The sequence below is a fragment of the Meriones unguiculatus genome, chromosome 14 (genome assembly GCF_030254825.1).
Source record: "Meriones unguiculatus strain TT.TT164.6M chromosome 14, Bangor_MerUng_6.1, whole genome shotgun sequence".
NCBI classification, from domain to species: Eukaryota; Metazoa; Chordata; class Mammalia; order Rodentia; family Muridae; genus Meriones; species Meriones unguiculatus.
In genome coordinates, this window is record NC_083361.1 from 70,485,173 (window position 1) to 70,510,921 (window position 25,749).

The following is a 25,749-nucleotide window of genomic DNA, read 5'->3' on the forward strand; positions in this document are numbered from 1 at the left end:
GGCAAGGCTGCTCCCCCCTCGGAGGGAGGCAATCAAAGAGCCAGACACTGAGTTCAGTCCCTGTTCCCATTACAATGGAACCCACTTGGATCCTGAACTGCCATGGCTACTTCTGTGCAGGAGTTCTAGGTTATCTCCATGAATGGTCCTTGGTTGGAGTGTCAGTCTCAGAAAATACCCCTGTACCCAGATTTTTGCAGGTAAATGGTGGGAACTGGAAAAGATCATCCTGAGTGAGGTATCCCAGAAGCAGAAAGACACACAGGGTATAGACTTACTCATAAGTGGATACTAGACATATAATATGGGATAAACATACTAAAATCTGTACACCTAAAGAAGCTAATCAGGAAGGAGGACTCTGGCTAAGATGCTTAATCCCCATTCAGAAAGGCAAAGAGGATGGACATCAGAAGAGGAAGAAAACAGGGAACAAGTCAGGAGCCTGCCACAGAGGGCCTCTGAAAGACCCCGCCCTGCAGGGTATCAAAGCTGAGACTTAGGGGCCAACCTTTGGGAAGAGTGCAGGGAATCTGATGTGTGTTCTTTATGGTTGTACTTCTGCACCACGTGTGTGCTCATTGAGCTGTCTTTGCGTGACGCTAGAAAATGCTTTGTTTTTATTTTAAAGGAATTAAACTCTACCAGCCTTTTCCTTCCGACTCTATAACCTCTGTTAACAAATCTGATAGCCTTTCCTATGCTAGCCCTTTGACTGTCAATGCCTATGTGGCCTATGATTCTTCTGGCGCTTTATGGTTTCGGTGCCTTAGTATAAATTTCTAACAGAGATGGAATTCATTTTGACATATTTTAAGAATTCATTGATTTTTTGAAAAAAAAAAACATTTTATTAGATTTATTCATCGTATTTTATGTGCGGGTGTTTTACCTGCATGTATGTGTGTTCACCATAAATGTGCATGGTGGCTGCTGAGGTCAGAAGAGGGCACTGGATCCCCTGGAGCTGGAGTTACGAACAGTTAGGAATTTCCAGGTGTGTGCTGGAAATCAAACTTGGGTTTTCTGTGAGACCAACAAGCGTCTTTAACTTCTGAGTAGTTTTTTTCAGACCAAGAGTTTATCTGTTTTTTTTTTTTTTTTAGTTTTATTTTAACGACTTAAATACTCGTATTTAAGAGGCCAAGGCAAGAGGCTCCTGAGGTGGAGAGCAGGCTGGGTGCATAGGGAATGCAGTGTCTGTTCGAGCTATATTGTGAGGTTTTATCTCAAAAATTAAAATATTTAAAAATTACTTTTAGTAGATATGATAAAAGTTCTTTATGTGCACATATGAACTGTTATAATGAAACTTTTTGGCATTACTTATTGCTATGTCAATTCTATCTTTTTTTTGGGGGGGGGTTGTTTGTTTTTCCTCATTCTGTAGACCAGGAACTCACCAGGCTGGTCTCGAACTCACAGAGATCCACCTGCCTCTGCCTCCTGAGTGCAGGGATTACAGGCGTGCGCCACTTCCTCCCAATACTATCATTCTTAATTGAGAATTTTTCTTACTCACTTTTACCTTTTTGGGATTTTGCTTTTTATTGTGGTGTCTACTTTGTCTGGTGGGTGTTTTGCTTGCATTTGTGTCTGTGTACCGCCCGTGTTCCATATTGAATTTCCCGGAACTGGAGTTACAGACAGTTGTGGCGTCATTGACGCCTGCCATGTGGGTGCTGGGAATGGAACCCGGGACCTCTGGAAGAGCAACCAGTACTCTCACTGCTGAGCCACCTCTGCAGTCCCACTTTTACTCCCTCTAAAGGGAAGCTCGGACGATGTTATCTAACCTCCCGACCAACCAAAGTAATCGATTCAGCATTGCCAACTGTAAGCCCAGTGTAGTACGTCACTTTCTCACTGCGCATGGCTGGACAGTCTCCTCCCCTCGTTGTTGCCCCGGGAGCCTGTGATGGTCAACACTACTGTCCCATTCACTGGATTAGACTCCTGTGGCTATCTCTTGTGAATAAAATGAGGTGACATTTGACCTTCTGTAACTGGCTATGTTTCCCCCCCTACATCTAGACCTCAAGAAACGCTCATTCGGAGGAAGACAAAGATGGAAACTGGGACGCTTGGGGCGACTGGAGCGGCTGCTCCCGGACCTGTGGGGGAGGAGCCTCCTACTCTTTGCGGAGATGTCTGAATGGAAGGTCAGTGGCGGCTTGGCTCCTCCTGTGTAGAGTGTGTCAGTGACTCTGGGTGTGTGAGAAGGGGAGAAGGGGTGGCTCTGAGGTGTTCCCTTTGGTAGCTTACTGTCTACCGTAAATACCAGCCAATCTCAAGTGTCCACATTTGACTGAGAACGGTCCTACTTCCCTGCATCTCTGCCTGCATCTCTCCTATCTACGTGATGGTCACAGGGTTCAGAAAAACCAGACACTTGGGGCCTAAGAGAGTGAAGGCATGTTAAGTTCAGTTGCTGGCTTGGTGGCCTCAGGATTTAGGGGCAAAGGTTATGTTGTCCTGGTGGAGGTCCTTGAGAGTCTACGACTATAATCCCTTCCTTGCTCACTTACTGTGAACCTACTATGAGTTAAGAAGGTAATGCAGGGGCTGGGGAGCTGGTGCTGTGGGTAAAATGCTTTCTTCAGAAGCAAGTTCAGAGTCTTAGAGTCCACACAGGAGCCAGGAGCGGCTCACTTGGAACCCCGTACAGGATGGACAGAAGCAGGTGGGTCACAGGGGCTTGCTGGTCACCTGGTCTAACCAAAATGATGAGCCTATGTTCAGTGAGGGATCCTGCCTCAGAAAACAAGACCGAGAGCTATGGAGGAAGATGCTGGACACTGACATCTAGCCTTCACACACGCACGCCGGGTGAATGCATCCACTTATCCAAATTCATCACACGTTGCACACGCCCGTGCGTGCGCGCGCGCGCATGCACGCACACACACACACACACACACACACACACACACACATTTTAAAAATTCTTATAAAAAAGGTAATACCGGTTCTGCTCTCACTTCTTAGCTTCATTTATACTAAATAATTTGCTAATATGTGAGATCAGCCATATTGTTAAATACCCACAGGTTTCTTGCTTTCTATGAGGCTGTGACTCGTCAGAGAGTTTAAACGCTGGTTCTTACCAACGTTCTTAGGTTCGTAGGCACAGCCTCGGGTTGATGGAAACATCATCTTCTGGTCCCAGACGAAAGACTCCTAGATCACTGTGGTCATCTGACTTTCTCAGTGGTAAAACTTCAGCCACAGATGACATGGGTGGAGAGGGAGGGCTGCTCAGTGTCTCCGCCAGTGCCCCGCTCTTAGGCTGGTCTGTGCCAGCAGCCATCCCTCTCATGTTTTAGGGAGTACTTCCTCCTTCGAGAGATTCCTGGGTACCTAACACGGTCTTTATTTTAGTTATGAACTTGCGTGATAATCTTCCCCCAGGTATATGATGGTCTACATGTAATTTTCCCTGAGAAATCAGTAGGCATTGCCACACTGCTTCCTGATATCATTCAAATTCCATTCTTCCCTCCTCACTAAACACGCAGAAGAGCCACTGTGGCTTGGTGAGGTTTTTCAGTAGAAAAGACACCCGCCTCCAAGTCACTTCTTTCATGATTAATTCTTTATTTTCATTTATTTATTTATTTGCTTACTTGTCATGGTCAAAACTCCTATCCATACAGATTTTTCTTCATTTGCTCTGCTTCTTGGGAAAGCTCTCTCTCTCTTTCTCTTTCTCTCTCTCAACTTTTGCTTCTTGAAATTCTTTTTAAGTTTTCTGTCTCAGATTCTGTTTACCTCTGGGGTAAGGACAGACTTTGGAAGGGTGCTCCCTCCTTCTTGCATGGTGTCAGCTCCTTCCACAGGGCTGTTTTCCAGTGTGCTTGGTTGTTTTATTATCGTATTTCATGTTAGAGACCTCTTTAAGGGTTATGGAGATCTTGGATATTTTATTTTTGAATTGCTCTGACTTTTCACAGAAGGCCCATCTAAGCCCATTATTTATGAAACAAATGTGGCAGAAATCTGGGGTGTTGCATGACCCCCCTTTTTTCTCATGTGCATGTGTTGGTGTTCAGTTATCTCACATTCCAGACTAACTCTGGAGCTAAAACATGCTCTTTTTTGTGGCTCATTATTAAAGATTTATTTTGTTATTTATTTGTGGTGTGTGTGTGTGTGTGTGTACAGATGCCCTCAGAGGACAAGAGAAGGGTGTTAGATCCCCTGAAGCTAGTGCTATGGGTGGTGGTGAGCTGGATGCTGAGATTTGAACTCTGTTCCTTGGAAAGAGCAGCAAGTGTTTTAAATTACTGAGTCGTCCATCACTTGAGCACCCATGTCTTTTTTTTTTCATTGTTTGAAAATTACATACATGAATATAGTGTATTTTAATCAGATCCTCCCTGTACTTCCCTACTCCAGCTCCCCCATCACATGCCACTTTTCCCTCCAAACCTAATGAAGTCTTTTTATTTATTTTAATTTTTTAGTAATTACACTTTATTCACTTTGTATCTCCCCATAAACCCCTCCCTCCTCCCCTCCTAATCCCACCCTCCCTCCCCCTTGCTCACTCATGCCCCTCCCCAAGTCCACTGATAGGGGAGGTCTTCCTCTCCTTCCTTCTGATCCTAGTCTATCAAGGTCTCATCAGGAGTGGCTGCATTGTCTTCCTCTGTGGCCTGGTAAGGCTGCTTCCCCCTCAGGGGGAGGTGATCAAAGAGCAGACCCATCAGTTCATGTCAGAGACAGTCCCTGTTTCCATTACTATGAAACCCACTTGGACACTAAACTGCCATGGGCTACATCTGTGCAAGGGTTCTAGGTTATCTCCATGCATGGTAGTTGGTTGGAGTAGGAGTCTCAGGAAAGACCCCTGTGCTCAGATTTTTTGGTTCTGTTGCTCTCCTTGTGGAGCTCCTGTCCTCCCCAGCTCTTACTCTTTCCCACTTCTTTCATAATGAAGTCTTCTCAAGCCCACTGAGTCCACTTAGTGCTCCTAGTCTGTGAGAGGGCAATAGGCGTATAGTGCGAGCTGCCTGCTGGAGCGTGGGCAGCCTGTCCTGGGCCACATCCATGGGACGCATCTCTGGGAATTCAGGTGGCGTTGAGAAAGCATGTCTCCAAAGACTGTGTACTGCGTCAGTCTGCTCAGGTAATGTCCTTGAAAGGACTAAACTTTTTAGAAGTGGAGAACAGATTAGTAATTGCCACGTGGTGGGATGAGAGGTGAGGAGGGGGCGGGGCACAGCTGCCCAAGGAGGCTTGCAGGATCCCTGTGGCGACAGAAGCGTCCTGTAACCGTCTGAATGACAAGGCCCTGGGTGTGTTCCTGGGCTAGACTTGCTTATGATGTCACCCTTAAGAGAAACTGAGTGAGCAGTAGACAAAACTCCGAGCGAGATATTTCTTACAAAAGCACGTGATTCACAGCAGTTTTACTCTGAGTTTCATTTGACCTCTCGCAAGAAATTCCAGGTAAATCTGACACGCATGCTTTTAAAATTTAAGCTGAACCAATAAGAAATTAAGGGGAACCCAAAGGGAAAACTGAAGTGCAGCCCGGTTAGTGTGTGGCTGATTCTCTGTCTGTCTATCCCGGTGGTGGAGGTGGGAACCCAGCTTACAGAGGTTTAATTCCCAGGTAGATATGCTCGGCCACGCCTGGAGAGTACGTGAGGTGCACGCAGCTCAGGACCTGCAGCTCTAGCCTAAAGGAAGAACCTTTGTGGTTCACAGCCTTACCAAACAGGTTCTGTATACCAGCCTCAGGAATTTAAATATGTTGGTCTCGCTTACAGACGGGAAAAAATTCCACTGTGGAACATGGGTACTACTGTTGGCCCAGGAGTTTCCGGTGCACACATATGTTGGATCACTTACATTGTGTGTAGTAAGGAGGCTGAATGCATGTAGCCCACAGACCGGAAGCTTGTGATGGAGAGTTAGCATAAAGGTGCCCTTGTTATCCACCATGGCTGAGCTATGGAATCTTCTTGTTAATAGAGGCATGGGTAATATGAGTATATATAGGTATATGTGTATATATGCATATACACACATATATATATAAATGATGGAATTTTATTCAGCCATAAAGAACGAAATTATGTCATTTTCAGGAATGTGAATGCAACTGGAGTTTATCATATTAATCGAATTAAGTCATACTCAAAAGACAAATATCATGTGTTTTCTCTCATGTGTGTATCCTAGATTTTACACTGATACATAAATCATGTATATGCATGATTTATGACATGAAAGAAACTGTCTAGGGAAATGAAGGACACAAACAGGGGGATGTGATGGATGAGAAAGGAAGAGTATGGCGTACAGAGGATGGACATGTTCAAAGTACATTATGTACTAGTATAAAAATGTTCTTTTGGAACCCAATACCATGCACCATGGGTACTTGCCAATTGCAAAAAGTGACCCTGATGTGCCTGGCAGTGGTGAGGGATCTGGAGAGAGATTGCTATCAACAAGAGCATGTGTAGCTCAAGTTTGCAATGCCAAAGTGCAAAACCCAGGAGGAGGCATTAACAACAGCCACAGGTACAGCAGCCAAGATGTTTCTCTTTTGAAAAAGTTTTATAATTTATTTACTTTACATCCCAATTGTAACCCTTCTCCCTCATCTCCTCCCGGTCCTACCCTCTCTCTGTCTTACCCCTATCCCCCTTCCCTAGTCCTCAGAGATGGACAGCCCTCTTCCCCTATCATCTGACCCTAGCTTATCAAGTCTCACCAGGACTGCCTGGATCCTCTTCCTCTGTGGCCTGGCAAGGCTGCTCTGCTGTGGGGAGTGATCAATGAACAGGCGACAGAGTCCATGTCAGAGACAGCTTCTGCTCTTCATACTAGGGGACCCACATGGAGACTGAGCTGCCCATCATCTACATCTGAGCAGGGGCTCCAGCTCCTCTCCATGCATGGTCTGAGGTTGGTGCATCAGTCTCTGCAGAACCACCTGGGCCCAGATTTGTTGGCTCTTTTGGTCTTCTTTGGTGTGTGTGTGTTTCTGTGTGTGTGTGTGTACATACGTGGGTGAGCTGGCCCAGAGGGCATGGAAGAGCTGGCCCTACCATTCATTTGCCATGTGGTAGCATGAGTGAGGTAGAGATGCCTTCCCTATCTTGCCCCTCACCACCTGCAAGCATGTGGGAAAGCTGCCCCTCCCCGTCCCCCTGTGAGACCCAGGTCATGACAATAGAAGAGCTGGCCCTGCCCCTCATCTGCTGCAGCACTCAGGAGAGTAGGCCCTGTACCTCTCCTGGGCAACACAACAGAGCTGGCCCTGGTGCTGCGAGCCAGGCCTGAGGGCACGAGAGTAGCTGACAAGCTCAGCTACTACCAGGGCCTAGATCCAGGGAGTTGGCCCACTCCAACATTACCCCATTTGTGAACTGATAGAATGAGTAAAGGGGCTGGTCCGGCAGACCCAAACCTACAGATCTCCGTGACACAGGGCAACAACCGGATATCTGAGAGGAGTCTCCATGAGGATACGGCATTGATAGTGTAGCAGAAGCCAGAGGCCTTGAAGCAGGTCGACGACTCCTTGCAATGAACATTTGCAAATGAAGATGTGTGGACAAAAGGGCACACTGTGGAACACACGGTGACACACTATAGCTCCACAATGAGATTTTTTTTTTTCTTTTACTTTTGAGGGGGAGGTTGCAAGGGTGGAGGGCAGGCATGAAGGGGTGGGGGAGATGAATGGGATTGGGATCCATGGTATAAAATTCACAAATAGTCCATAAAAAGTGAAATTAAAAGAGGGAGAATGAGAGCCATCTCATGTTTTCTAGGTTGGGAAAATTTGTAAAGTTTTAAAATGCCAAATTATCCACCTGAATGTATGAAAATGAGAACACCTCCCCCCGTTCCTCCTCAAGAAGTGATGGGGAACTGGTGTGCCACCTTAGAGGGCAATCTGCTGTGGCTGGCAGAAGGTGCACATGCCCACAGTCCATGCTGGTGTGTCCTGCAGACACTGTGGTGACAGGATTTCTCACCGCAGGACTGCAAATGGCTCTTTAAAATTCAGAATCACTTGAGATCATTAATATTAAGAAAATTGGTTGAGTCATATCAAAATAATTCATAAATAAACTGTAGTAAAAATTTTTAAATTGAAAGGACAGTATTCCTAGTCTATCAGGTCTCATCAGGACTTGGCACATTGTCTTTCACTGTGGCCTGGTAAGGCTGCTCCCACTTCAGGAGGAGGTGATCAAAGAGCCAGCCACTGAGTTCATGTCAGAGACAGTCCCTGTTCTCCTTACTAGGGTACCCACTTGGATACTGAGCTGCCATGGGCTATATCTGAGCAGGGGTTCTAAGTTATCTCCATGAATGGTTGTTGGTTAGAGTATCAGTCTCACAAAAGACCCCTGGGCCCAGACTTTTTGGTTCTGTTGCTCTCTTTCTGGAGATCCTGTCCTCTCCAGGTCTTACTATTTCCCACTTCTTTCATAAGATTTCCTACACTACTCTGCCCAAAGTTTGGCTATGAGTCTTGGCATCTGCTTCGATACAATGCAGGGCAGAATCTTTCAGAGGCCCTCTGTAATAGGCTGCTCTCCTGTCCCGTTTTCTCCCTCTCCCTCCTCTTTGCCTTTCTGAATGAGGATTGAACATCTTAGCCAGAGTCCTCCTTGATTAGTTTCTTTAGCTGTACAGATTTTAGTATGTTTATCCTATATTATATGTCTAATATCCACTTATGAGTGAGTATGTATCCTGTGTGTCTTTCTGCTTCTGGGATACCTCACTCAGGATGATCTTTTCCAGTTCCCACTATTTGCCTGCAAATTTCATATTTCCTTGTTTTTAATTGCTGAGTAGTATTCCATTGTGTAAATGTATCACAATTTCTGTATCCATTCCTCCGTTGAGGGACATCTGGGTTGTTTCCAGCTTCTGACTGTTACAAATAAAGCTGCCACCAAACATGGTTGAGCAAATGTCCTTGTTGTATACTTGAGCTTCTTTTGGAAAAATGCTTAGGAGTGGTATAGCTGAATCTTGAGGAAGCTCTACTCCTAATTGTCTGAGAAAGGGTCAGATTGATTTCCAAAGTGGTTGTACAAGTTTACATTCCCACCAGCAATGGAGGAGGGTACCCTTTTCTCCAGATCCTCTGGAGCTTGTGTTGTCACTTGAGTTTTTGATCTTAGCCATTCTGATGGGTATAAGGTGAAATCTCAGGGTCATTTTGATTTGCATTTCCCTGATAGCTAAGGATGTTGAACATTTCTTTAACTGTTTCTCTGCCATTTGATTTTCCTCTATTGAGAATTCTCTGTTTAGCTCTGTACCTCATTATGGGGTTATTCTTGAATCATGTACGTTACCAATCTATGAGAAAAGTGAGTCACTTAATTATTTAAAATAATTCTAAGAATTACTAATATCTATATTATTAACATACTTGATAAATATATAGAAAATATATACATGTCTCCCTCTAATTTAAAAAGGAAGAAATACAGTAATTCTTATAGTTGAATGAATTAGACCTTCTAATTCATCTGTGACACATCTGTTGCTCCATAACCAAAAAGGGACAATAACGTCATCTTCTTGCATTTACACTGAATTGGATTCATATGAGAGAAAGGCAGTGGGGTTTTATTTATTTATTTATTTATTTACTTACTTATTCATATTTATTTAGAAATTAATTTTTTTCAAATATTTTCCTCTCTCGTATAATGCATCCTGACCATAGCCCCCCTCCCTCCACTACTCCCAGTCCCCCACCCCACCTCCCCTCTCTCCCAGGTCCACTGTTCCTCTCTTTCCCTTCAGAGAGTAGCAGGCCATGCAGGGATATCAACTTAACAAGGCATAACAAGATGCAATAAAACTAGGCACAAAAATTAGATAACATTTTTAAATGTTATCATCATAGTATATCATTCAATATTGATGATTTATTACTAATCCTATTGACATAGGATAAATAAAGAAATAAAGAAATTAATAAAGAAAATAAATAAAGAAATTAGTGCAGGAAAAAGAAGAAAGGACAATATTCAATGGAAAAGTATTAGAGTGTATCAGTCCATACAAATAATAAATTTCAAGTGAAATAAAGTCTATCTATAAAACATGAAGCTTGAAATAGTGTAGATGAACACTGTTATGTTTTCTGGGTAGTATAAATTCTTTAGCAAGCATAAGAGCCCGAGTTGTAAAGAAAGCATTGACATTTATTTATAGTTACAATTTAGATCACCATAGTGACACGAGTTGAATTACATTTGTGAACATGGAGACTCTCCAAAATACTGCCCATGGGCTCTGAAATGGCTTAGTGGTTAGAGTGTTTGCCAAGCAAGCCTGAGGACTGGAGTTCAGATCCCCAGAATCCCTGCAGATGCTGGGTGGATGTACCGTGCAGTTACTGCTTGTACAAAAAAATTATTCCCTTCTTACACAATACATCCCAACCGCAGCCTCCTCTCCCTCTGCTCTGTCCGGTCTCTCCCCATGACCCCTCGCTCCCAACTTCTGAAGGCAGAGACAGAAGATCCCTAGAGTGATTTGGCTAGTGAGACTGGCCAGATCAGCGAGCTCCGGGTTTAAGAGACTGTCTCAATTAATAAGATAGAAGAGCAACCGAGGATGAATTCCGAGATCCAAGGTCAACTTTGAACTTCCATTTACGTGTGCACTCATGTTTAAGCACAGGCACATGTGTACATGTACATGCACGCACTAATATGTGCGCGCGCACACACACACACACACACACACACACACTTCAGACTAGTGTTCCTGAGTCTGTTTATACACTAATTTCCTCCTATTTCTGAAATGGGCTGTGAAGCCTGTGAATGTCTGAATTTGTTGTCTCCCTGAACTCATCTGATTTTAACAAGTGTAAGAGCCTACAAAATATCCTAAACTTTGCATGTCTGCATGTGTATAAAACATGTGCATCCATGGACAGAATTATGTATTACATATATGTATTGTATATGAAGTCAAACTGAGCTAACAGCTTGTCCTCTGGGGTTTCCAGCAGGTAAAAAGATGGCAGTATATTTTCTCCTGCCAACTTGGCTCTAGGCCTGACAAACCTGTGACACATCCGTTGCTCCATAACCAAAAAGGGACAATAATGTCATCTTCTTGCACTTACACTGAATTGGATTCATATGAGAGAAGGGCAGTGGGGTTTTATTTATTTATTTATTTACTTATTCATATTTATTTAGAAATTAAATTTTTTCAAATATTTTCTTCTCTTGTGTAATACATCCTGACCATAGCCCCCCTCCCTCCACTACTCCCAGTCCCCCACCCCACCTCCCCTCTCTCCCAGGTCCACTGTTCCTCTCTTTCCCTTCAGAGAGTAGCAGGCCGTGCAGGGATATCAACTTAACAAGGCATAACAAGATGCAATAAAACTAGGCACAAACCCTCATGTCGAGGCTGGATGAGACAACCCAGCAGGAGTAAAAGGGTCCCGAGAGCAGCCAAAAGGGTCAGAGACACCTCCGCTCTCACTGTCGGGAGTCCTACGAAACCTTCAAGCTAAGCAGCTAATGTATATCTGCAGAGGGCCTAGAAAATTCAAGCGAGCTTACTCTCCATCATTTGGTCTCCCACCAGTCTCATTTACGCTGGGCTCAGTATTACGATCTCCCACTGCAACTCTGAGATTTTAAGTAGGAAACCCACTTCCCTTGGAAGGCTTATCAGCTCTCCTTGATGACCTACGGAGACTGATTAAGACTTCATAAATCTTGAGAACTTGTGGTTGGCTTTTCTTGGAAGAGGAGGATGGAGGTGACTATATACAAAAGCCAACCAGGCGGCCATCCCAGTGGTTTCTCTTTTTTTTTTTTTTCTTTTTTTTATCAGTTACATTTTATTAACTCTGTATCCCAGCCGTGTCCCGTTCCCTCATTCCCTCCCAGCCCCTCCCTCCCTCCCTCATCTCCACCGTGCCCCTTTCCAAGTCCACTGATAGGGGGGACCTCCTCCCCATTCATCTGATCCTGTTTTATCAGGTATCTTCAGGACTGGCTGCAAAGCCCTCCTCTGTGGCCTAACAGGACTGCTCCTCCCTTCGGGGGGGGGGGGGAGGTCAAAGAGCCAGTCATTGAGTTCCTGTTAGAAATAGTCCCTGTTCCCCTCACTTTGGGAAACCAATTGGTTACTGAGCTACCACAGGCTACATCTGAGTGGAGGTTCTAGGTTATATCCATACATGGTCCTTGGTTGAATGTCAGTCTCAGAAAAGACCCTGTGCCCAGATATATTTGGTCCTTGTGGAGCTTCTATCCTTTCCCCATTATACTAACTCCCCTGCTTTCTTATGATTCCCTGTACTCTGCCAAAGATTTGGTCATGAGTCTTTGCTTTGAAAACACTGCTAGTTAGAGTCTTTCAGATGCGCTCAGTAGACTCCTGTCATACGTTCAATGCACATCCCATCTGTCTTTCTAAACGAGGATTGATCATCTTACCCCATGTCCGCTCAATTGATTATCTTTTTTAGGTGTATAGATTTCATTATGTTTATCATATCTTATAGGTCTATATAAGTGAGTATATCCCATGTTTGGAAAGCTATCTGGCGCTTTCTAAGACAAATAGGAATAGTGCTTCCTCCAGACCCAGCGATACCACTGCTAGGTATATACCCAAAGTTTGTTCAAGTACACAAAAAGGACACTTGCTCAACCATGTTTATAGCAGCTCTATTTGTAATAGCCAGAACCTGGAAACAACCCAGATGTCCATCAACAGTGGAATGGGTACAGAAATTGTGGTATTTTTATACAATGGAATACTACTCAGCAATCAAAAAGGAGGAAATCATGAAATTTGCAGGCAAATGGTGGGATCTAGAAAAGATCATTCTGAGTGAAATATCCCAGAAGGAGAAAGACAAACATGGGATATACTCACTTATATAGACCAGTGGTTTCTCTTATCAGTGTGCTCCTTCAAATGAGGGATTCAGGGGAAGAGTGGAGTGCAGCCATTTCACTGACTTAGTTCTCTGTGGATAGAGTTATTTCAGAGCTTGATTACACGTAAACATTGCAGTCAATTCTTTTGTGCTACAAACCAGGCACAATCAGAATGTCTTCTCCTCAGGAACCCGTGACTTGATTTTCCGGCCGAGTGCCAGCCACAGGAACCACAGGTTCAGTTTGACTACTATTTTAAAATTAATATATTTTTATTCTTCAAAACATATGCTTTTCAGCCCTTATGACACAATGTTCGAGTCAATATATCACCAAGTGAATATAATAAATTATAGTACTATAAACTCCATGGAAATTTTATTAATGTTTTTAATGTATTCTCATGTGACAGCAACATGTTTTTTAGATATTCATAAATTTAGACTTTAAAAATCTTTAGTTCTAGGGTGCTATGAATGTTGTAATGGGTGGAGAATCCATAATTGTGAAACAGTGCTCTTGAATTTTCATATACTCCTGATAACCATCAGCGCTTTCATATGCTAATTATAGTGGTATTAAAAACACACAAGTAATATTTTTTTTGTAGCTCGATTGCTTTGGGCCAAAGGAATTATTTCCAGAATAAGCTGGCAAGTTCCTGCTTGGGGAATTAGGACTCTGATGTCCTTAACTTTAAAATAACTTGCATTTCATTTTATGCTTGCTTCATAAAGTAGTCATTCATTTTCCGACTAAATTGTAACCAAAGCAGGCCACATCAATAGCGGCCAGCCTGTGGGCTGAGGGTGTGTTAGGTTGGAGGACATGAAGTAAAATGCTAAAAATGGCAGCCAGATGGCTAATCTATAAAGCAAACCAAGGACTGATGCCCTTGTATCTTTATACCTACGTCTCCGTCCACAGCGAGTTTACCACAGGGTTTGCGGACGAAGAAGTCCAACATAGTGACTTATTATTCTGAGAATTCTTGGAATAAATGTCTTGTTTTCTGTTGTCACTCTGAAGAACTTGGAGTGGAATCGGTGGGAGAGATGCCCTGGGGTTTCAGGTTTACGAGCTTGGGGCTCAGTGTTTGCACAAATGACCCTTGAACACAATGGGTGGCAGCTGGGTGTGGGCTTTGGCTGTGAACCCTACAGAGCTGACTCGAGACAAAGCCATGGGACAACTTGGCTCTTTCTTTTTCTTTTAGTTTAAATTTCTGTTTCAAATCAGTTTTTTTTTTTAAAAAAAAGTTTAAATAGGTAAAATGAAATAATTATTAAAGTTAGTGTGAAAAACACTTCCAAATTTTAAAATCACTTTCAAAGTAACTGCTGTTTCCATGTGTGCTCCAGGGGTTTTTATTTACTGGTGTTTCTATCGATTTGGATTTTCTCTTGAGCTGTTTCCCTTCAACTTGTTGTTCTCCTTGAAATTGAGAATGCTGATTAAGTAAGAGAAAAATAAACTGTAGTAAAAATGTATCTTAAAATGTAATAAATAGCCAACAGAAAATATCAGAGGATATCAGTCCAAATAAAGAATAATTTCCAAGTGGACTATAAGCTTTTAGGTTTCTAAATTGGCATGCCACAGAAAGCGTTTGGATGTCACTTCCCTGGCCTAACAGCTACCTCCCTCCCTAAAATCAAGAGTATCTGAAATCACCCTTTCATTCTGTTGTTTATTTTCCTCAGTCATCCACATGAAAAGAAAAATGACATAAGCCTGGCAAGTGAATGGCCTTCTACACCAGGCTGCTGTGGTTCTCCAGAAGAATGCAGCCCCCCCAGGCCAGCACCGCTTTCCTGCCAGCCTCCCAGCTTGGTGCTTCTTGAATCTTTAAAATATGGCATCCTGCTGTCTTAGACAGGGTTTCTAAGGCTGTGGAGAGACGCCCTGGCCATGGCAACTCTTATAAAGGAAAACATTTAATTGGGGGCTGGCTTACAGTTTCGGAGGTTTAGGCCATTATTGTCATGGTGAGAAGCACGGTGCCGTGCAGGCGGACATGGTGGAGAAGGAGCTGAGAGTCCTACATCTTGATCTGCAGGCAGCAGAATTGACAGTGTGCCACACTGGGGAGGGTTTGAACATAGGAGACCTCAAAGCCAGCCCCTAACGGTGACAGCACTTCCTCCAACAAGGCCATGCTTCCTAATAGTGCCACTCACTACGGGCCAAGCGTTCCCGTTCGTGAGTCTATGGGGAGTGATTCCTATCCGAAGCGCCACACCTCTCAAGAATGAATGCAGCAGCCCTCGATAGTAGACTCATGACAAGTGAAAAAATAGGGAGGTTCACAGAGTATGAAGGTTCATCCAGCCCGTGACCGTAAGGTGGGAAGATGTTCTAAACCACAGGCTCAGGAGGAACAACTAACGGATTTATGGTCTGTCTTCAAACCTAAGCATGTAGAAACATAAGGGGTCACAGCTTTGGAGGTAAACATAACCCTGTTGTTTTCACTCCAAAACTTGATTTTCACAAAACCTTCTAAATCCAACCAAGGAGGGCGGTTCCCTAGAGGTACATGAAGTAAGTGAACACATGTTTAAGGCTAGCTGAGCGTGATGACCTATGCCTGTCATCCCAGCACTGTGGAGGCAGGGACAGGAGGACCATTGTAAGTTAAAGGCCAGCCAGGGCTACGTAGCCTTGCCAATAACTAACTAACCAACCAACCAACCAAATAAACAAATGAACAAATGAATGAATAAAAAGATGGCATGAAGGGTAAACAGAGAGAGTTTAAGGACAGCAAAGAAAGGAAAGTGAGAATCAGTATTAAAGAGCATACGGGTGAGCTGGGCATGGTGGCGCAGTCCTGAAATTCCAGTACTTGGTGAGTTAGAGCATGAACTGGGCCACAGAGCCAGTTCCAAGCCAGCCCAGGGATAAAGGGCAAAGATGCTTTTTCAAAAGACAAAACAAACAAGCAACGACAACAAAAGTGTATCAGATCCAATAATATAAAAAATAATCATCACAGAATAAATAATGTAGAGAAGCATTTGTAGATTTCTTTGGAACACACACACACACACACACACACACACACACCATTATTTCAAAGATTATGTAGACCAGGGTAAGAAGAAAGCTACTTGATCGCTCTATCATTCCCTAAAGAATTCACTCTGTAGTTTATAAACACCTCCTTGAGGTTTTGTTGTCGTTGTTGTTTGGTTTTCTGGTCGTTGGAAGTTTGTTTCTTCAGAGTTTACATTTTGAATCATTGTAATAGTATACACTATTAAAATTTTTGTAGGCTAGTACCTTGTCTTTGCATCATTTCAATGCGTGCCACCTCTATAAAAACTATTGTTTCCTTCCTCCTTTAGGAACTGTGAAGGACAGAACATCAGATACAAGACATGCAGCAATCATGTAAGTCTGAGAAGACTGCGTCATCTAATCGAAGCCTAGAGTGTTTGACGTGTACTGTGAAACCAATAGTGCCTTGAGAGCCCTTCTGTTACTTTTAAACACTGGTTTTGTTGATGACGGCCTTTGAACATAAGTATCTTCCACTCTCAGTGCTCTGTTTAGTCCATTTCACATTTATGGTGGAACATCTAAGTATGTGATTATGCCTCCATCCCTAGAAGTGGTGTACACAAGAGCTTCAGGGTCCTTCAAGGCCCCGAGTGCCTTTGTGTCAGTATCTCTCCAAGCCTCCTCCACAGGGTCTGGGAAATCACAGGCATGTGAAGTGGGACTGGGGCTGAGGGGGTAAGATTATTTTTTGAGGACCCCCAAAGGAAGACTGCAGACGGGAAGTGGCCTAATGGTGTTTCCACTGCTGCAAACTGCCCGTTGTGCCCCCTGTGGGCAGGGCTAGGTGACGCAGAAGGTCACACGGAAGGATTTATACGGCCCTTCCTGTTTGTTACATTAGTCAGTACTAAAAAGTATTAGAATATTTTGCTTTGCAATTATAAAAAGCAGAAGAAACTTAGGAGTTGGGAGGTAGTTCAGTTGGTAAAGAGTTTGTCTTGCAAACACCTGAGTTTGAGCCCAGAACCCATGTGAAAATTCCAGGCGTGGTGGTAAGCTCGTAATCCCAGCCCTGGGGAGGCAAAGACAGGGGGAGCCCTGGGGCTCACAGGCCAGCCATCTTAGTCTAATTGGTGAACTCCAGGCTAATGACAGACCATATCTCAAAGGAGGTCCCTTGTGGGGATAACTTTTTGTGTGCTGTGTGCGAGTTGTCTCTGCATTCAAATGTCAGTTGCTGCACCAGGAGAGAGCGGAGAACTGGCCGACTTTGGCTTGTTATGACTCATCACTGGCCTCATTGTTTGTAAACACCCGTCCTTCTTCACCTGTTGATTGGCTTCATAAAAATCTGATGGCCAGTAGGTAGCAGGACTTCTGGGCTGAGAGAGGGTCTCTTGGAGAAGAAGAAGAGGCAGGAAGGGACAGACATAGCAGGACTGTGTGAGAGAGAGGTAAGGAGCAGCCTTTTGGCAGAATGCAGGCCAGGATTCTTCGGGTTAATTTGTATGAGACAGCTGAGGCTTTGCCCGGCGATAGTGCCTCAACTTTTATAAGTATTGATATGTCGCTGTGTCTTTATTTAACTGCTGGCAGGTCCAGAGAGTCCTGCTATAGGCAGTGGCATTCTTGAGGATGACGGTCAAGATTTCCCCTGGCCTCCATGCACGCGTGTGGACACATGTACCCACACGTGCCCATTTACACATGCACACACGCAGACATGCACACTCGCTCTTTGGTTTGCACGTGAGCACAGTACAGACACCAAGCATGAAAAATTAGTAAAAGCAATCAATTGTTTACATTCCAAACATCTTCATCTTCAGCAAAATATCGTCAAATCGAAATGACAGGGCTCAGATGGACTTCTGGGGCTCTGGGGAGCTCTTCCGAGGGAGATGCCACTGTTCTCTTAAAGGGAAGCTCAGCGGTGTCTCCAGTTCTGTTGGGAGATGAGATCATGCTTGAGACAGCAGGGATAAAAAATCACAGCAGCTTGCAACATCCCACAAGCCTAACAGTTGCTGTAGGACAAGACCTGGGCCAGTGGCACACACCTGAATAGGCAGCGAAGCCAGGCGAGGGAAAAGCAGGGAAGGAAACAGATGAAAAGCAACGGGAGCCAGGTCTCTTTGACTTGGAGTCTCTGACATGAAGCCCTCTGTGCCCATCCGTATTCGTTCTGTTCCTTGTTCAGGTGGGTCCTCCATATTGAGGAGGGCATTTCCCCAGAAAAGCTTACCCCCCCAAAAAATATCACTGGCTAAGGGCCGTAGGAAATACTTTCAGAACCTACAGATCTCGGCAGAAGGCCAACCATGCTTCCGGTGGCAGCCGAGGGAGAGTAGAGCGGGGTATGGGGTCACACGGTCCTCTCCAAGAGATAAGGCTGTGGTTTAGGGGCTCCTGGGTTCCCTGTCAAAAGAGTTGGGGCCTTTGGCCCAAGATGAGGGAACAGAATGTCTGTGAGCAGCATGGTGACGCCTAAGCGACTTCAGTCTTTAAACATAAGCTTTGGTTGGCGTTCAGCATAGATCCTTACAGCCAGGGCTGGGACCCTGGAGTCGGGAGAGAATTATCCTTATGAGGAGTCTATCAGAGCAAACGTGAGTTTTCAGAAGTCACGCATGCTGGCCAGGAGTTCTGATACCCAGATTCATTGGTTCAGGTTTTCTTAGTGAGGGGTTTATGGAATTAAAGGCAGAGCTGGAAGAATCAAAGGGGAGTGTCCTCAAAATGGTGCAGCAGGTTATAACTTGGCAGGAACATTTTTGCAACATGGGCAACTTTTTTATGAGCACCATTAGCCGTGCGCGGTGGGCTTTCTGATGGCTGCCAGAAAAGGCAACACTAGACATGGCCCTTGCGGGGTCCTTCTTTCAAGCCTTAGGGCCCACGAGTGGCTAATTCCTAACCGTCGCTGATTTGTTGTTTTTCTTGGAGGCATTCTCTTCTTTCCATTGCTATTGCTTCTGCTCTGTATAAGAGCCACATCCTGTAGCTCCGATGGCCCAGTGGTTGAGAACACTTGCTGCTCTTTCAGAGGAACTGGAGTTTGGTTTCTAGAACATGTGTTGAAAAGCTCACAGTTGCCCGTAACTCTAGCTCCGGGGACTGCAACACCCACCTCTGACCTCTGTGGACACACACACATGCACATGCTCTTAAATAAATAACAAATCTTTTTAGAAAGTCCATGTCCTCTCATACCTGTCTTCAACTATGGGACTAGACCAAGCTATTTTTAAAATACAACAATCCCTGCAATGTTTTGAGCTGCGCCTAGCTAAGCCAGTCTGTTCAGCCTTAGTATTGATGCTAGAAGAATGTAAAGTAAATGAAAACAATTGCCTGAAGTTGCCGAGGGCCCCTCCATTTCTTAGAAAATGGTATCCATGAAATAGTTCAGTCACTGTCAGAAAGCTGGACTGCTCAGAGTGCTCCTAAGTTCCTTTCTTTGAGACGCATTTCTTCTAGACAGTGAAGGTCAAGGCAACACATGTCTGCTAAACATACCTTATGAACTTTGCCCTGGGCTGTGTGCCTCAGAAAACACAAAGGAATACAATGCAACACCGTCCCTTAGTATAAATACACGTGATTTAATGGTATTTAACCAGAAACAGGTTTTGAGAGCCTGAACCCCAAAAGTGAGGAATGCAGGCTCACTTCTCCTTCTGAAATTCATAGCTTGCCAATTTTCCTTCTCTCTCCATATCTCATCCAGTCTCCTCTGTAACGGGAACTGCTTGGCTTTGCTGGGGCATACTTGTCATAAAAGAAAGGGCCAGCCCAGCCCCAGATTAACGTGACTTCTCAGCTCTGCTCCTGTGTGTGTGTGTGTGTGTGTGTGTGTGTGTGTGTGTGTGTGTGTGTAATTTCCAATTTCTAGGAAAGCTGACCAGTGTGCCTCTGGATAGTTAGTGTGCTGACCAAGGATGACAAACTTGGCCACCCATCAGGCAAGGACTAAGCTTAGGCAGACATCCTGAACTTATATTAACTAGCACTCATTACTTTTCCAAAGCTTTATTGGCTTACAGCAGTCATTCAAGCAGACTATTCAGGCCCTAAAGAGCACTTACCACACCTGTGAGGACCAAAGTGAGGGGATGTGTCTGCTCCCAGCTTTTGTACTTTCCTTTGGTTCCAAAGCATTTGAAAGAAGACCTTGACCATTGCTTGTGGGAAAGCAGATGATACCATTTGTCACCAATCTTTCTTATGGTCACATGGAGGATGGATGCCTATTTCTAAAGAGAAGTTATCCAACTTCAGTCTACTTTGATTTCATTTGCTTTGTTTGCCGTGACCTGAGTTAATATCTTATCTAGCTAAGACAACAAAAATAAATAGACTATCGAGGTTTGGAATGCTTTACGCCAATGTAGCAAAAGTGAGGTCACAGGATAGTTTGATAAGCATGGTCTACTTGTTCTCTAACTATTTTCAAAGGATTTAAGGACATTTGAAAAGACCAAAAAGCACACACATAGTTATTGCATAATATTTTGGGGGAGAAGCAAGGTGAACAACTGTCCCGGGACAGTTAACCGGGACAGCTTAAAGAATGACTCATGCAAGTTCAGCTATATGGGGCAAGTGAGTTTATTAGAGGTTGCTTATAGACAGTCCCATTTTCCTAAAATGTCTAAATTTCTGAAAACTGTCTCCATCCCTACACCTCATCTTTGGCTCTAAATTTATAGCAGAATTGCTGCAGACCTGGCTTGGGAGGACTACTTAGTGGGGCAGCAGAACTGACTGCAGGCTCACAGACCACGCTCAACTCTGGGAAATTTATGTTGATTTGTACTTTGTCCTTGCCCTTCTCAAAGACTGCAGTGGTGTAGGAAAAACACCATACAACCTGAGTAAAGATGGCTCGTTTTCTACTCTCGGGAATGCAGAACAGTGAAACGGTGGACAGCTGCAAGAAAGAGTCACTCTTTTTAGGATTGGGAGGACTAGTCTCATTGTAACACTAAACACACGTTTGATATGGAAAAAGAGGCATGAAATAAGCTATATTTTAGAAGTATGTTGAAAATACTATTTTTTTTAACCTCAAAGTATTCATCTGAATAATTCCAGTCATAACAAAGAGTTAAGCTAGCCACAGTTGCACATGGGTGAGGCAGAGCAAGGAGGAGCAGCTGCAAGTTCAAAGTGCAAGTGTAGCTAGCCTGGACTACAGAGACCCTACCTCAACAATAAAATGGAAACAAACAAACAAACAAACAAACAAACAGAATGACAATGACATATAAAACCCAGAGCCCAAACCCAAACTCAAAGAGTTAAATGCTATTGCCAACCTATAAAGGAACTAGACAAATACATTTAATATTTATTTGTCCTCAGGGCAGGGTAAGAAAAGAATTTGTAGCTCATTTAAAAGGGAAGAAATCTTGCAGAGTGAGAAATGTTAACAGAGAGGGCTGCATAAACATTTAAGCCTTCTCGACTTTACAAGGCGCTCAGAGCAAAATTAAATAGTGAAAAGATTTCCAACACAAGTGACCAAATTTGATGCCTTCACCATAAAAAGTAGTAGCTTTATCTGCTAAAAATAATACAAAGGCAGATGAGACGACATGAAACAAGAAAATTTCCAAGACTTGGTATAAAAAATAAAGTTACAAGACTACCTATGAGTGTTAAATAATAAGAAAATGTAAGTTAAAGCAATATAATTCCATTATACACTTCTGATTAGAAAATTATAGTGTCCAAATGAGGAAGAGGCTCCAGAAAGGCGGTCTGCATAGCCCATAGCTAATGGTGATACGTCTCTGGAAGACCATCTACCAATATTGCAGCAGTCCATCAAACAGGCATACACCTGGACTCAAAATTCTATCTCCATAAACAAACCCTTGGGAAAGAATCAAGATTTGTATAAATATTTAAGTATGGGAATCTTTCTAACTTATTCATTTTAATAGCCACTTTCCCCAATGTTCTCAGAATGAACATTAATTATCTTCCTTACAAGGAGAGTATACAGTAATAGAAACAGAGCTTTAGTAAGTACACATTTGCCTCATCCAGCATCTTGCCTTGGAGCTATCTAGAAGGAAAAGTGTATAACTTAATAAAGTAGCTTCCCCCTAAGTCATCAACACCTGTACTTTTCACTGTTAAGACTAGGGTGCCCTTGGGTGAAAGGCTTTATTTGCTTTCGTCACAGACAGAATTTTGAACTAGCTTGTTGAAGACAGATGTTGGCACCAGTGTAGAGCAAGGGAAGGTGAGAGAGCAGGTGACAGTGGAGACCCGGCCAGCATCCCTCACAATACGCAGAGGTCTGGACAAGGCGACACTCCTTATGGGGGGTGGGGTGAGAGTTGGGGTGTCTGGAGAACACAAGATAAGACATGAGAGTAGACGCACAACTAATTGGGAAGAAGAAAGTGCTCAGTGGGAGGGGGGACAAGCGAGGGTAATGGAGTGACTATAATCAATACATTATATACATGCATGAAAGTATCTTAATAAAGCCCATTATTACACATAATTAAAACACTTTAATAAAAACCACAGAGGCTTGGGGCAACTGATTCCACTGAAATGGCTCCTGAGGGGCAGGATTGATACTGTTCCTCTGAAGACCTTGCATCACCTCGAAAATGTAAAGGCCTTTGGGTTCCCCTTGATTCAAAAAGGAGACTTTAATTCATTTGGAAGTTTACACACAAGATGGCTAGCCCAGGGAAAAATTAGCACCTACACATCGTCTGCCTTATTTAGCTGGGGGAAACACTTGGATGAAAGAGTGATCAAATTAATGAAATGACCTCCTGAGTAGGTCAGCATTGCAGAGACTCCCTGTGGGATCCCACGATGTAGACATGCAGATGAAAATGGAAATAGATCTATTTTTACCACCCTGCACCAAATTCACATCCAAGTGGATCAAAGAGCTCAACATAAAACCAGACACACTAAATTTAATAGAAAAGAAAGTGGAAAATAGCCTTGAGCTCATTGAAAGATGAGACAACTTTCAGAACAGAACAGCTCAGGCTCTAAGATCAACAATTAATAAATGGGACCTCATGAAACTGAAAAGCTTCTTTAAATCAAAGGACACTGTCAACAGAACAAAACAACAGCCTACAGACTGGGAAAAGATCTTCACCAACCCCACATCTGACAGAGGGCTAATATCCAAAATATATAAAGAACTCAAGAAATTATACATCAACAAACCAATTAACCCAATTTAAAAAATGGGGCACAGAACTAAACAGAAAATTCTCAACAGAGTAATATCAAATGTCAAAGAAACATTTAAAGAAATGGTCAACATCCTCAGTCATCAGGAAAATGCAAATCAAAACGACTCTGAGATTCCATCTTACGCCCATCAGAATGGCTAAGATAGAAAACTCAAGTTATAGCACATGCTGGAGAGGATGTGGAGAAAGTAGAATCCTCCTCCACTGCTGGTGGGAGTGCAAACTTGTACAACCACTTTGGAAATCAATCCAGCACTTTCTCAGACAATTGGGAATAGTGCTACTTCAAGACCCAGCTGTACCACTCCTGGGCATCTATCCTAAAAATGCTCCACCATGCCACAAGGACACCCACAAGGAAAAGTGTGTTCATAGCGGTTTTATTCTTAACAGCCAGAGACTGGAAATAACCTAGATGTTCCTCCACTTAAGGATGGATAAAGAAAATGTACATTTACACAATGGAATACCACTCAGCTATGAAAAACAAGGACATCTTGAAATTTGCAGGTAGATGGATGGAACTAGAAAAGATCAGCCTGAGTGAGGTAACCCAAGGAGGGATCTGGTGGGAGAGGGGAGCAGGGGAAAGATTAGGAGTAGGGAGAGTGAGGGCACAGCTCTGGGATGTGCCAGAGACCTGAGTTGGGAGGCCGCAGGAAGTCTATGGGGGTCACCCTAGTTGAGATCCCTAGAAGCTGGGGCTATGGAGCCTGAAATTTCCACCGCATGTAGCCAGGGAGGACCTCCAATGGAGGGATAAAGACACCAACCCGCCCACAAAACCTTCTACCCAAAATGTGTCCTGCCTACAAGAAATGTAGGGATTAAGATGGAGCGAAGATCGAGGAAGTGGCCAACCAAAAACTTGCCCTACTTGAGACCCATCTCATGGGCGAGAAGCAATCCCTGATATTAATGTTACCCTGCTATGCTTATAGACAGGAGCCTTGCATAACTCCGGAGAGGCTTCAGGCAGCAGCTGATGAAAACAGATGCAGAGACACACAGCCCAAAAGACAAAGGTCTGAGGGTCCTATGGAAGTATTGGGGGAATGATTGAGGGAGCCAGAGGGGTCAAGGACTCCACAAGAAGACTACAGAGTCAACCGACCTTGGCCTATGTAGGCTCACAGAGACTGAACCACCAACCAAAGAGCATGCATGGACTGGTCCTAGGCCCCCTGCACATATGTAGCAGATGGACAACTTGGTCTTCATGTAGATCCCCCAACAATTGGAATGGGGCCTCTCTGACTCTGATGCCTCCCTTCGGATCCAGTTTCCCTATCAGTGGGAGAGGATGCGCCTAGTTCTGCAGTGACGTAGTGTGCCAGGGTGGGTTGGTACCCATGGAAAACTTCCCTCTTCTCTGAGGAGAAGGAGAAGGGAAAATGGGATGGGAGGAGTGAGTGAGGGGGAAACTGGAAGGAGGGGGGCTGCAATCGGGATATAAAGTGAATTAAAAACAAACAAACAAACGCTTCAGCGGGTTAGGGTTAGGGAGCAGCTGTGAGGCCTAAGGCTGGTAATAGAGCCACCTCCAGAGCTGCTCCATAGTCTTGTGTTTCAGCTACGCTTATGAAATTGAAAACTACAAGAACAGGAGGAGAAAATTTTAAATTAATGTGGATTAAGTGCTGACCAGGAACGTAAAGGGCACTATGTCGAGGAAATAGTGCTTTGTTTGGTTGGAAAAGTGATAAAAATACAAAAGTCAATAAAACTGTTAAAATATATCTTCCTAATTACCAAAAAATAAAAAAATGAAAAAGGGGATTCCGTTTGTAATCTCAGAGGTGGGGTAGGAGGGGGGGAAGGGGGAAGGGAGAAGCTGGGGTGAGGAAACGAAGGGTGTCTCGGTGGAGACAGATGGGGTCCAGGGCAGCCTTCCGTTGACCCTGTGGCTGGCTGACGTGCACACGCTTCCTTCTGTTTTCCTGCAGGACTGCCCAGCTGATGCGGAAGACTTCAGGGCCCAGCAGTGCTCAGCGTACAATGATGTGCAGTACCAGGGCCATTACTACGAGTGGGTTCCGCTGTACAACGACCCCACCGCCCCGTGCGCGCTCAAGTGCCACGCTCGGGGGCAGAGTGTGGTGGTGGAGCTGGCTCCCAAAGTGTTGGATGGAACTCGCTGCAACGCTGACTCGCTGGATATGTGCATAAGTGGCATCTGCCAGGTAAGCCACACCTGCCATAGGCGTCCTCTGCCACGCCCATTCTCGGTTAAGAGGTTTAGCCATTTCAGTGTAAGTGTAGTCCCCAGCAGAGAAGGTGAAGGCTTTAGGGAAATGATAGAATTCTCCCTCTGTTCTAATCGCTGAGAAAGTTTTCAAAACCCCAGATATCTGTCATTCCAATCATGTTTTCCTTATTTAATGTAGGTTTTTGCCTGTGCAGAATCAAAACATGTGACTCCTAATAGTTCCGAGAGATCAGGAACTCTCCAGATAGGGCATGCAAGCAGACTCCTCCTGAAGGCTTTGAATTTCTGACTCGGTAGGAGGAGTGAGGCTCAGCTTTCAGCGTTTCTCAGGAGCTACTGATGCTTTGCTGCAGCCTGCAGGACC

At 44.1% G+C, this 25,749-nt stretch overlaps 1 protein-coding gene across 2 annotated transcripts in view; it reads left to right on the top strand.

Annotated features, from left to right (window-relative positions):
• Positions 1–25,749, top strand: part of Adamtsl3 (ADAMTS like 3) — a 276,853-nt gene that overhangs the window by 99,696 nt on the left and 151,408 nt on the right. For both annotated transcript variants that reach the window (XM_060367463.1, XM_060367462.1), the window contains exons 4-6: positions 2,035–2,162; positions 16,274–16,319; positions 25,123–25,359. In XM_060367463.1, coding sequence (XP_060223446.1) covers positions 2,035–2,162; positions 16,274–16,319; positions 25,123–25,359 — 411 coding nt within the window. The remainder of the gene's footprint in view (positions 1–2,034; positions 2,163–16,273; positions 16,320–25,122; positions 25,360–25,749) is intronic.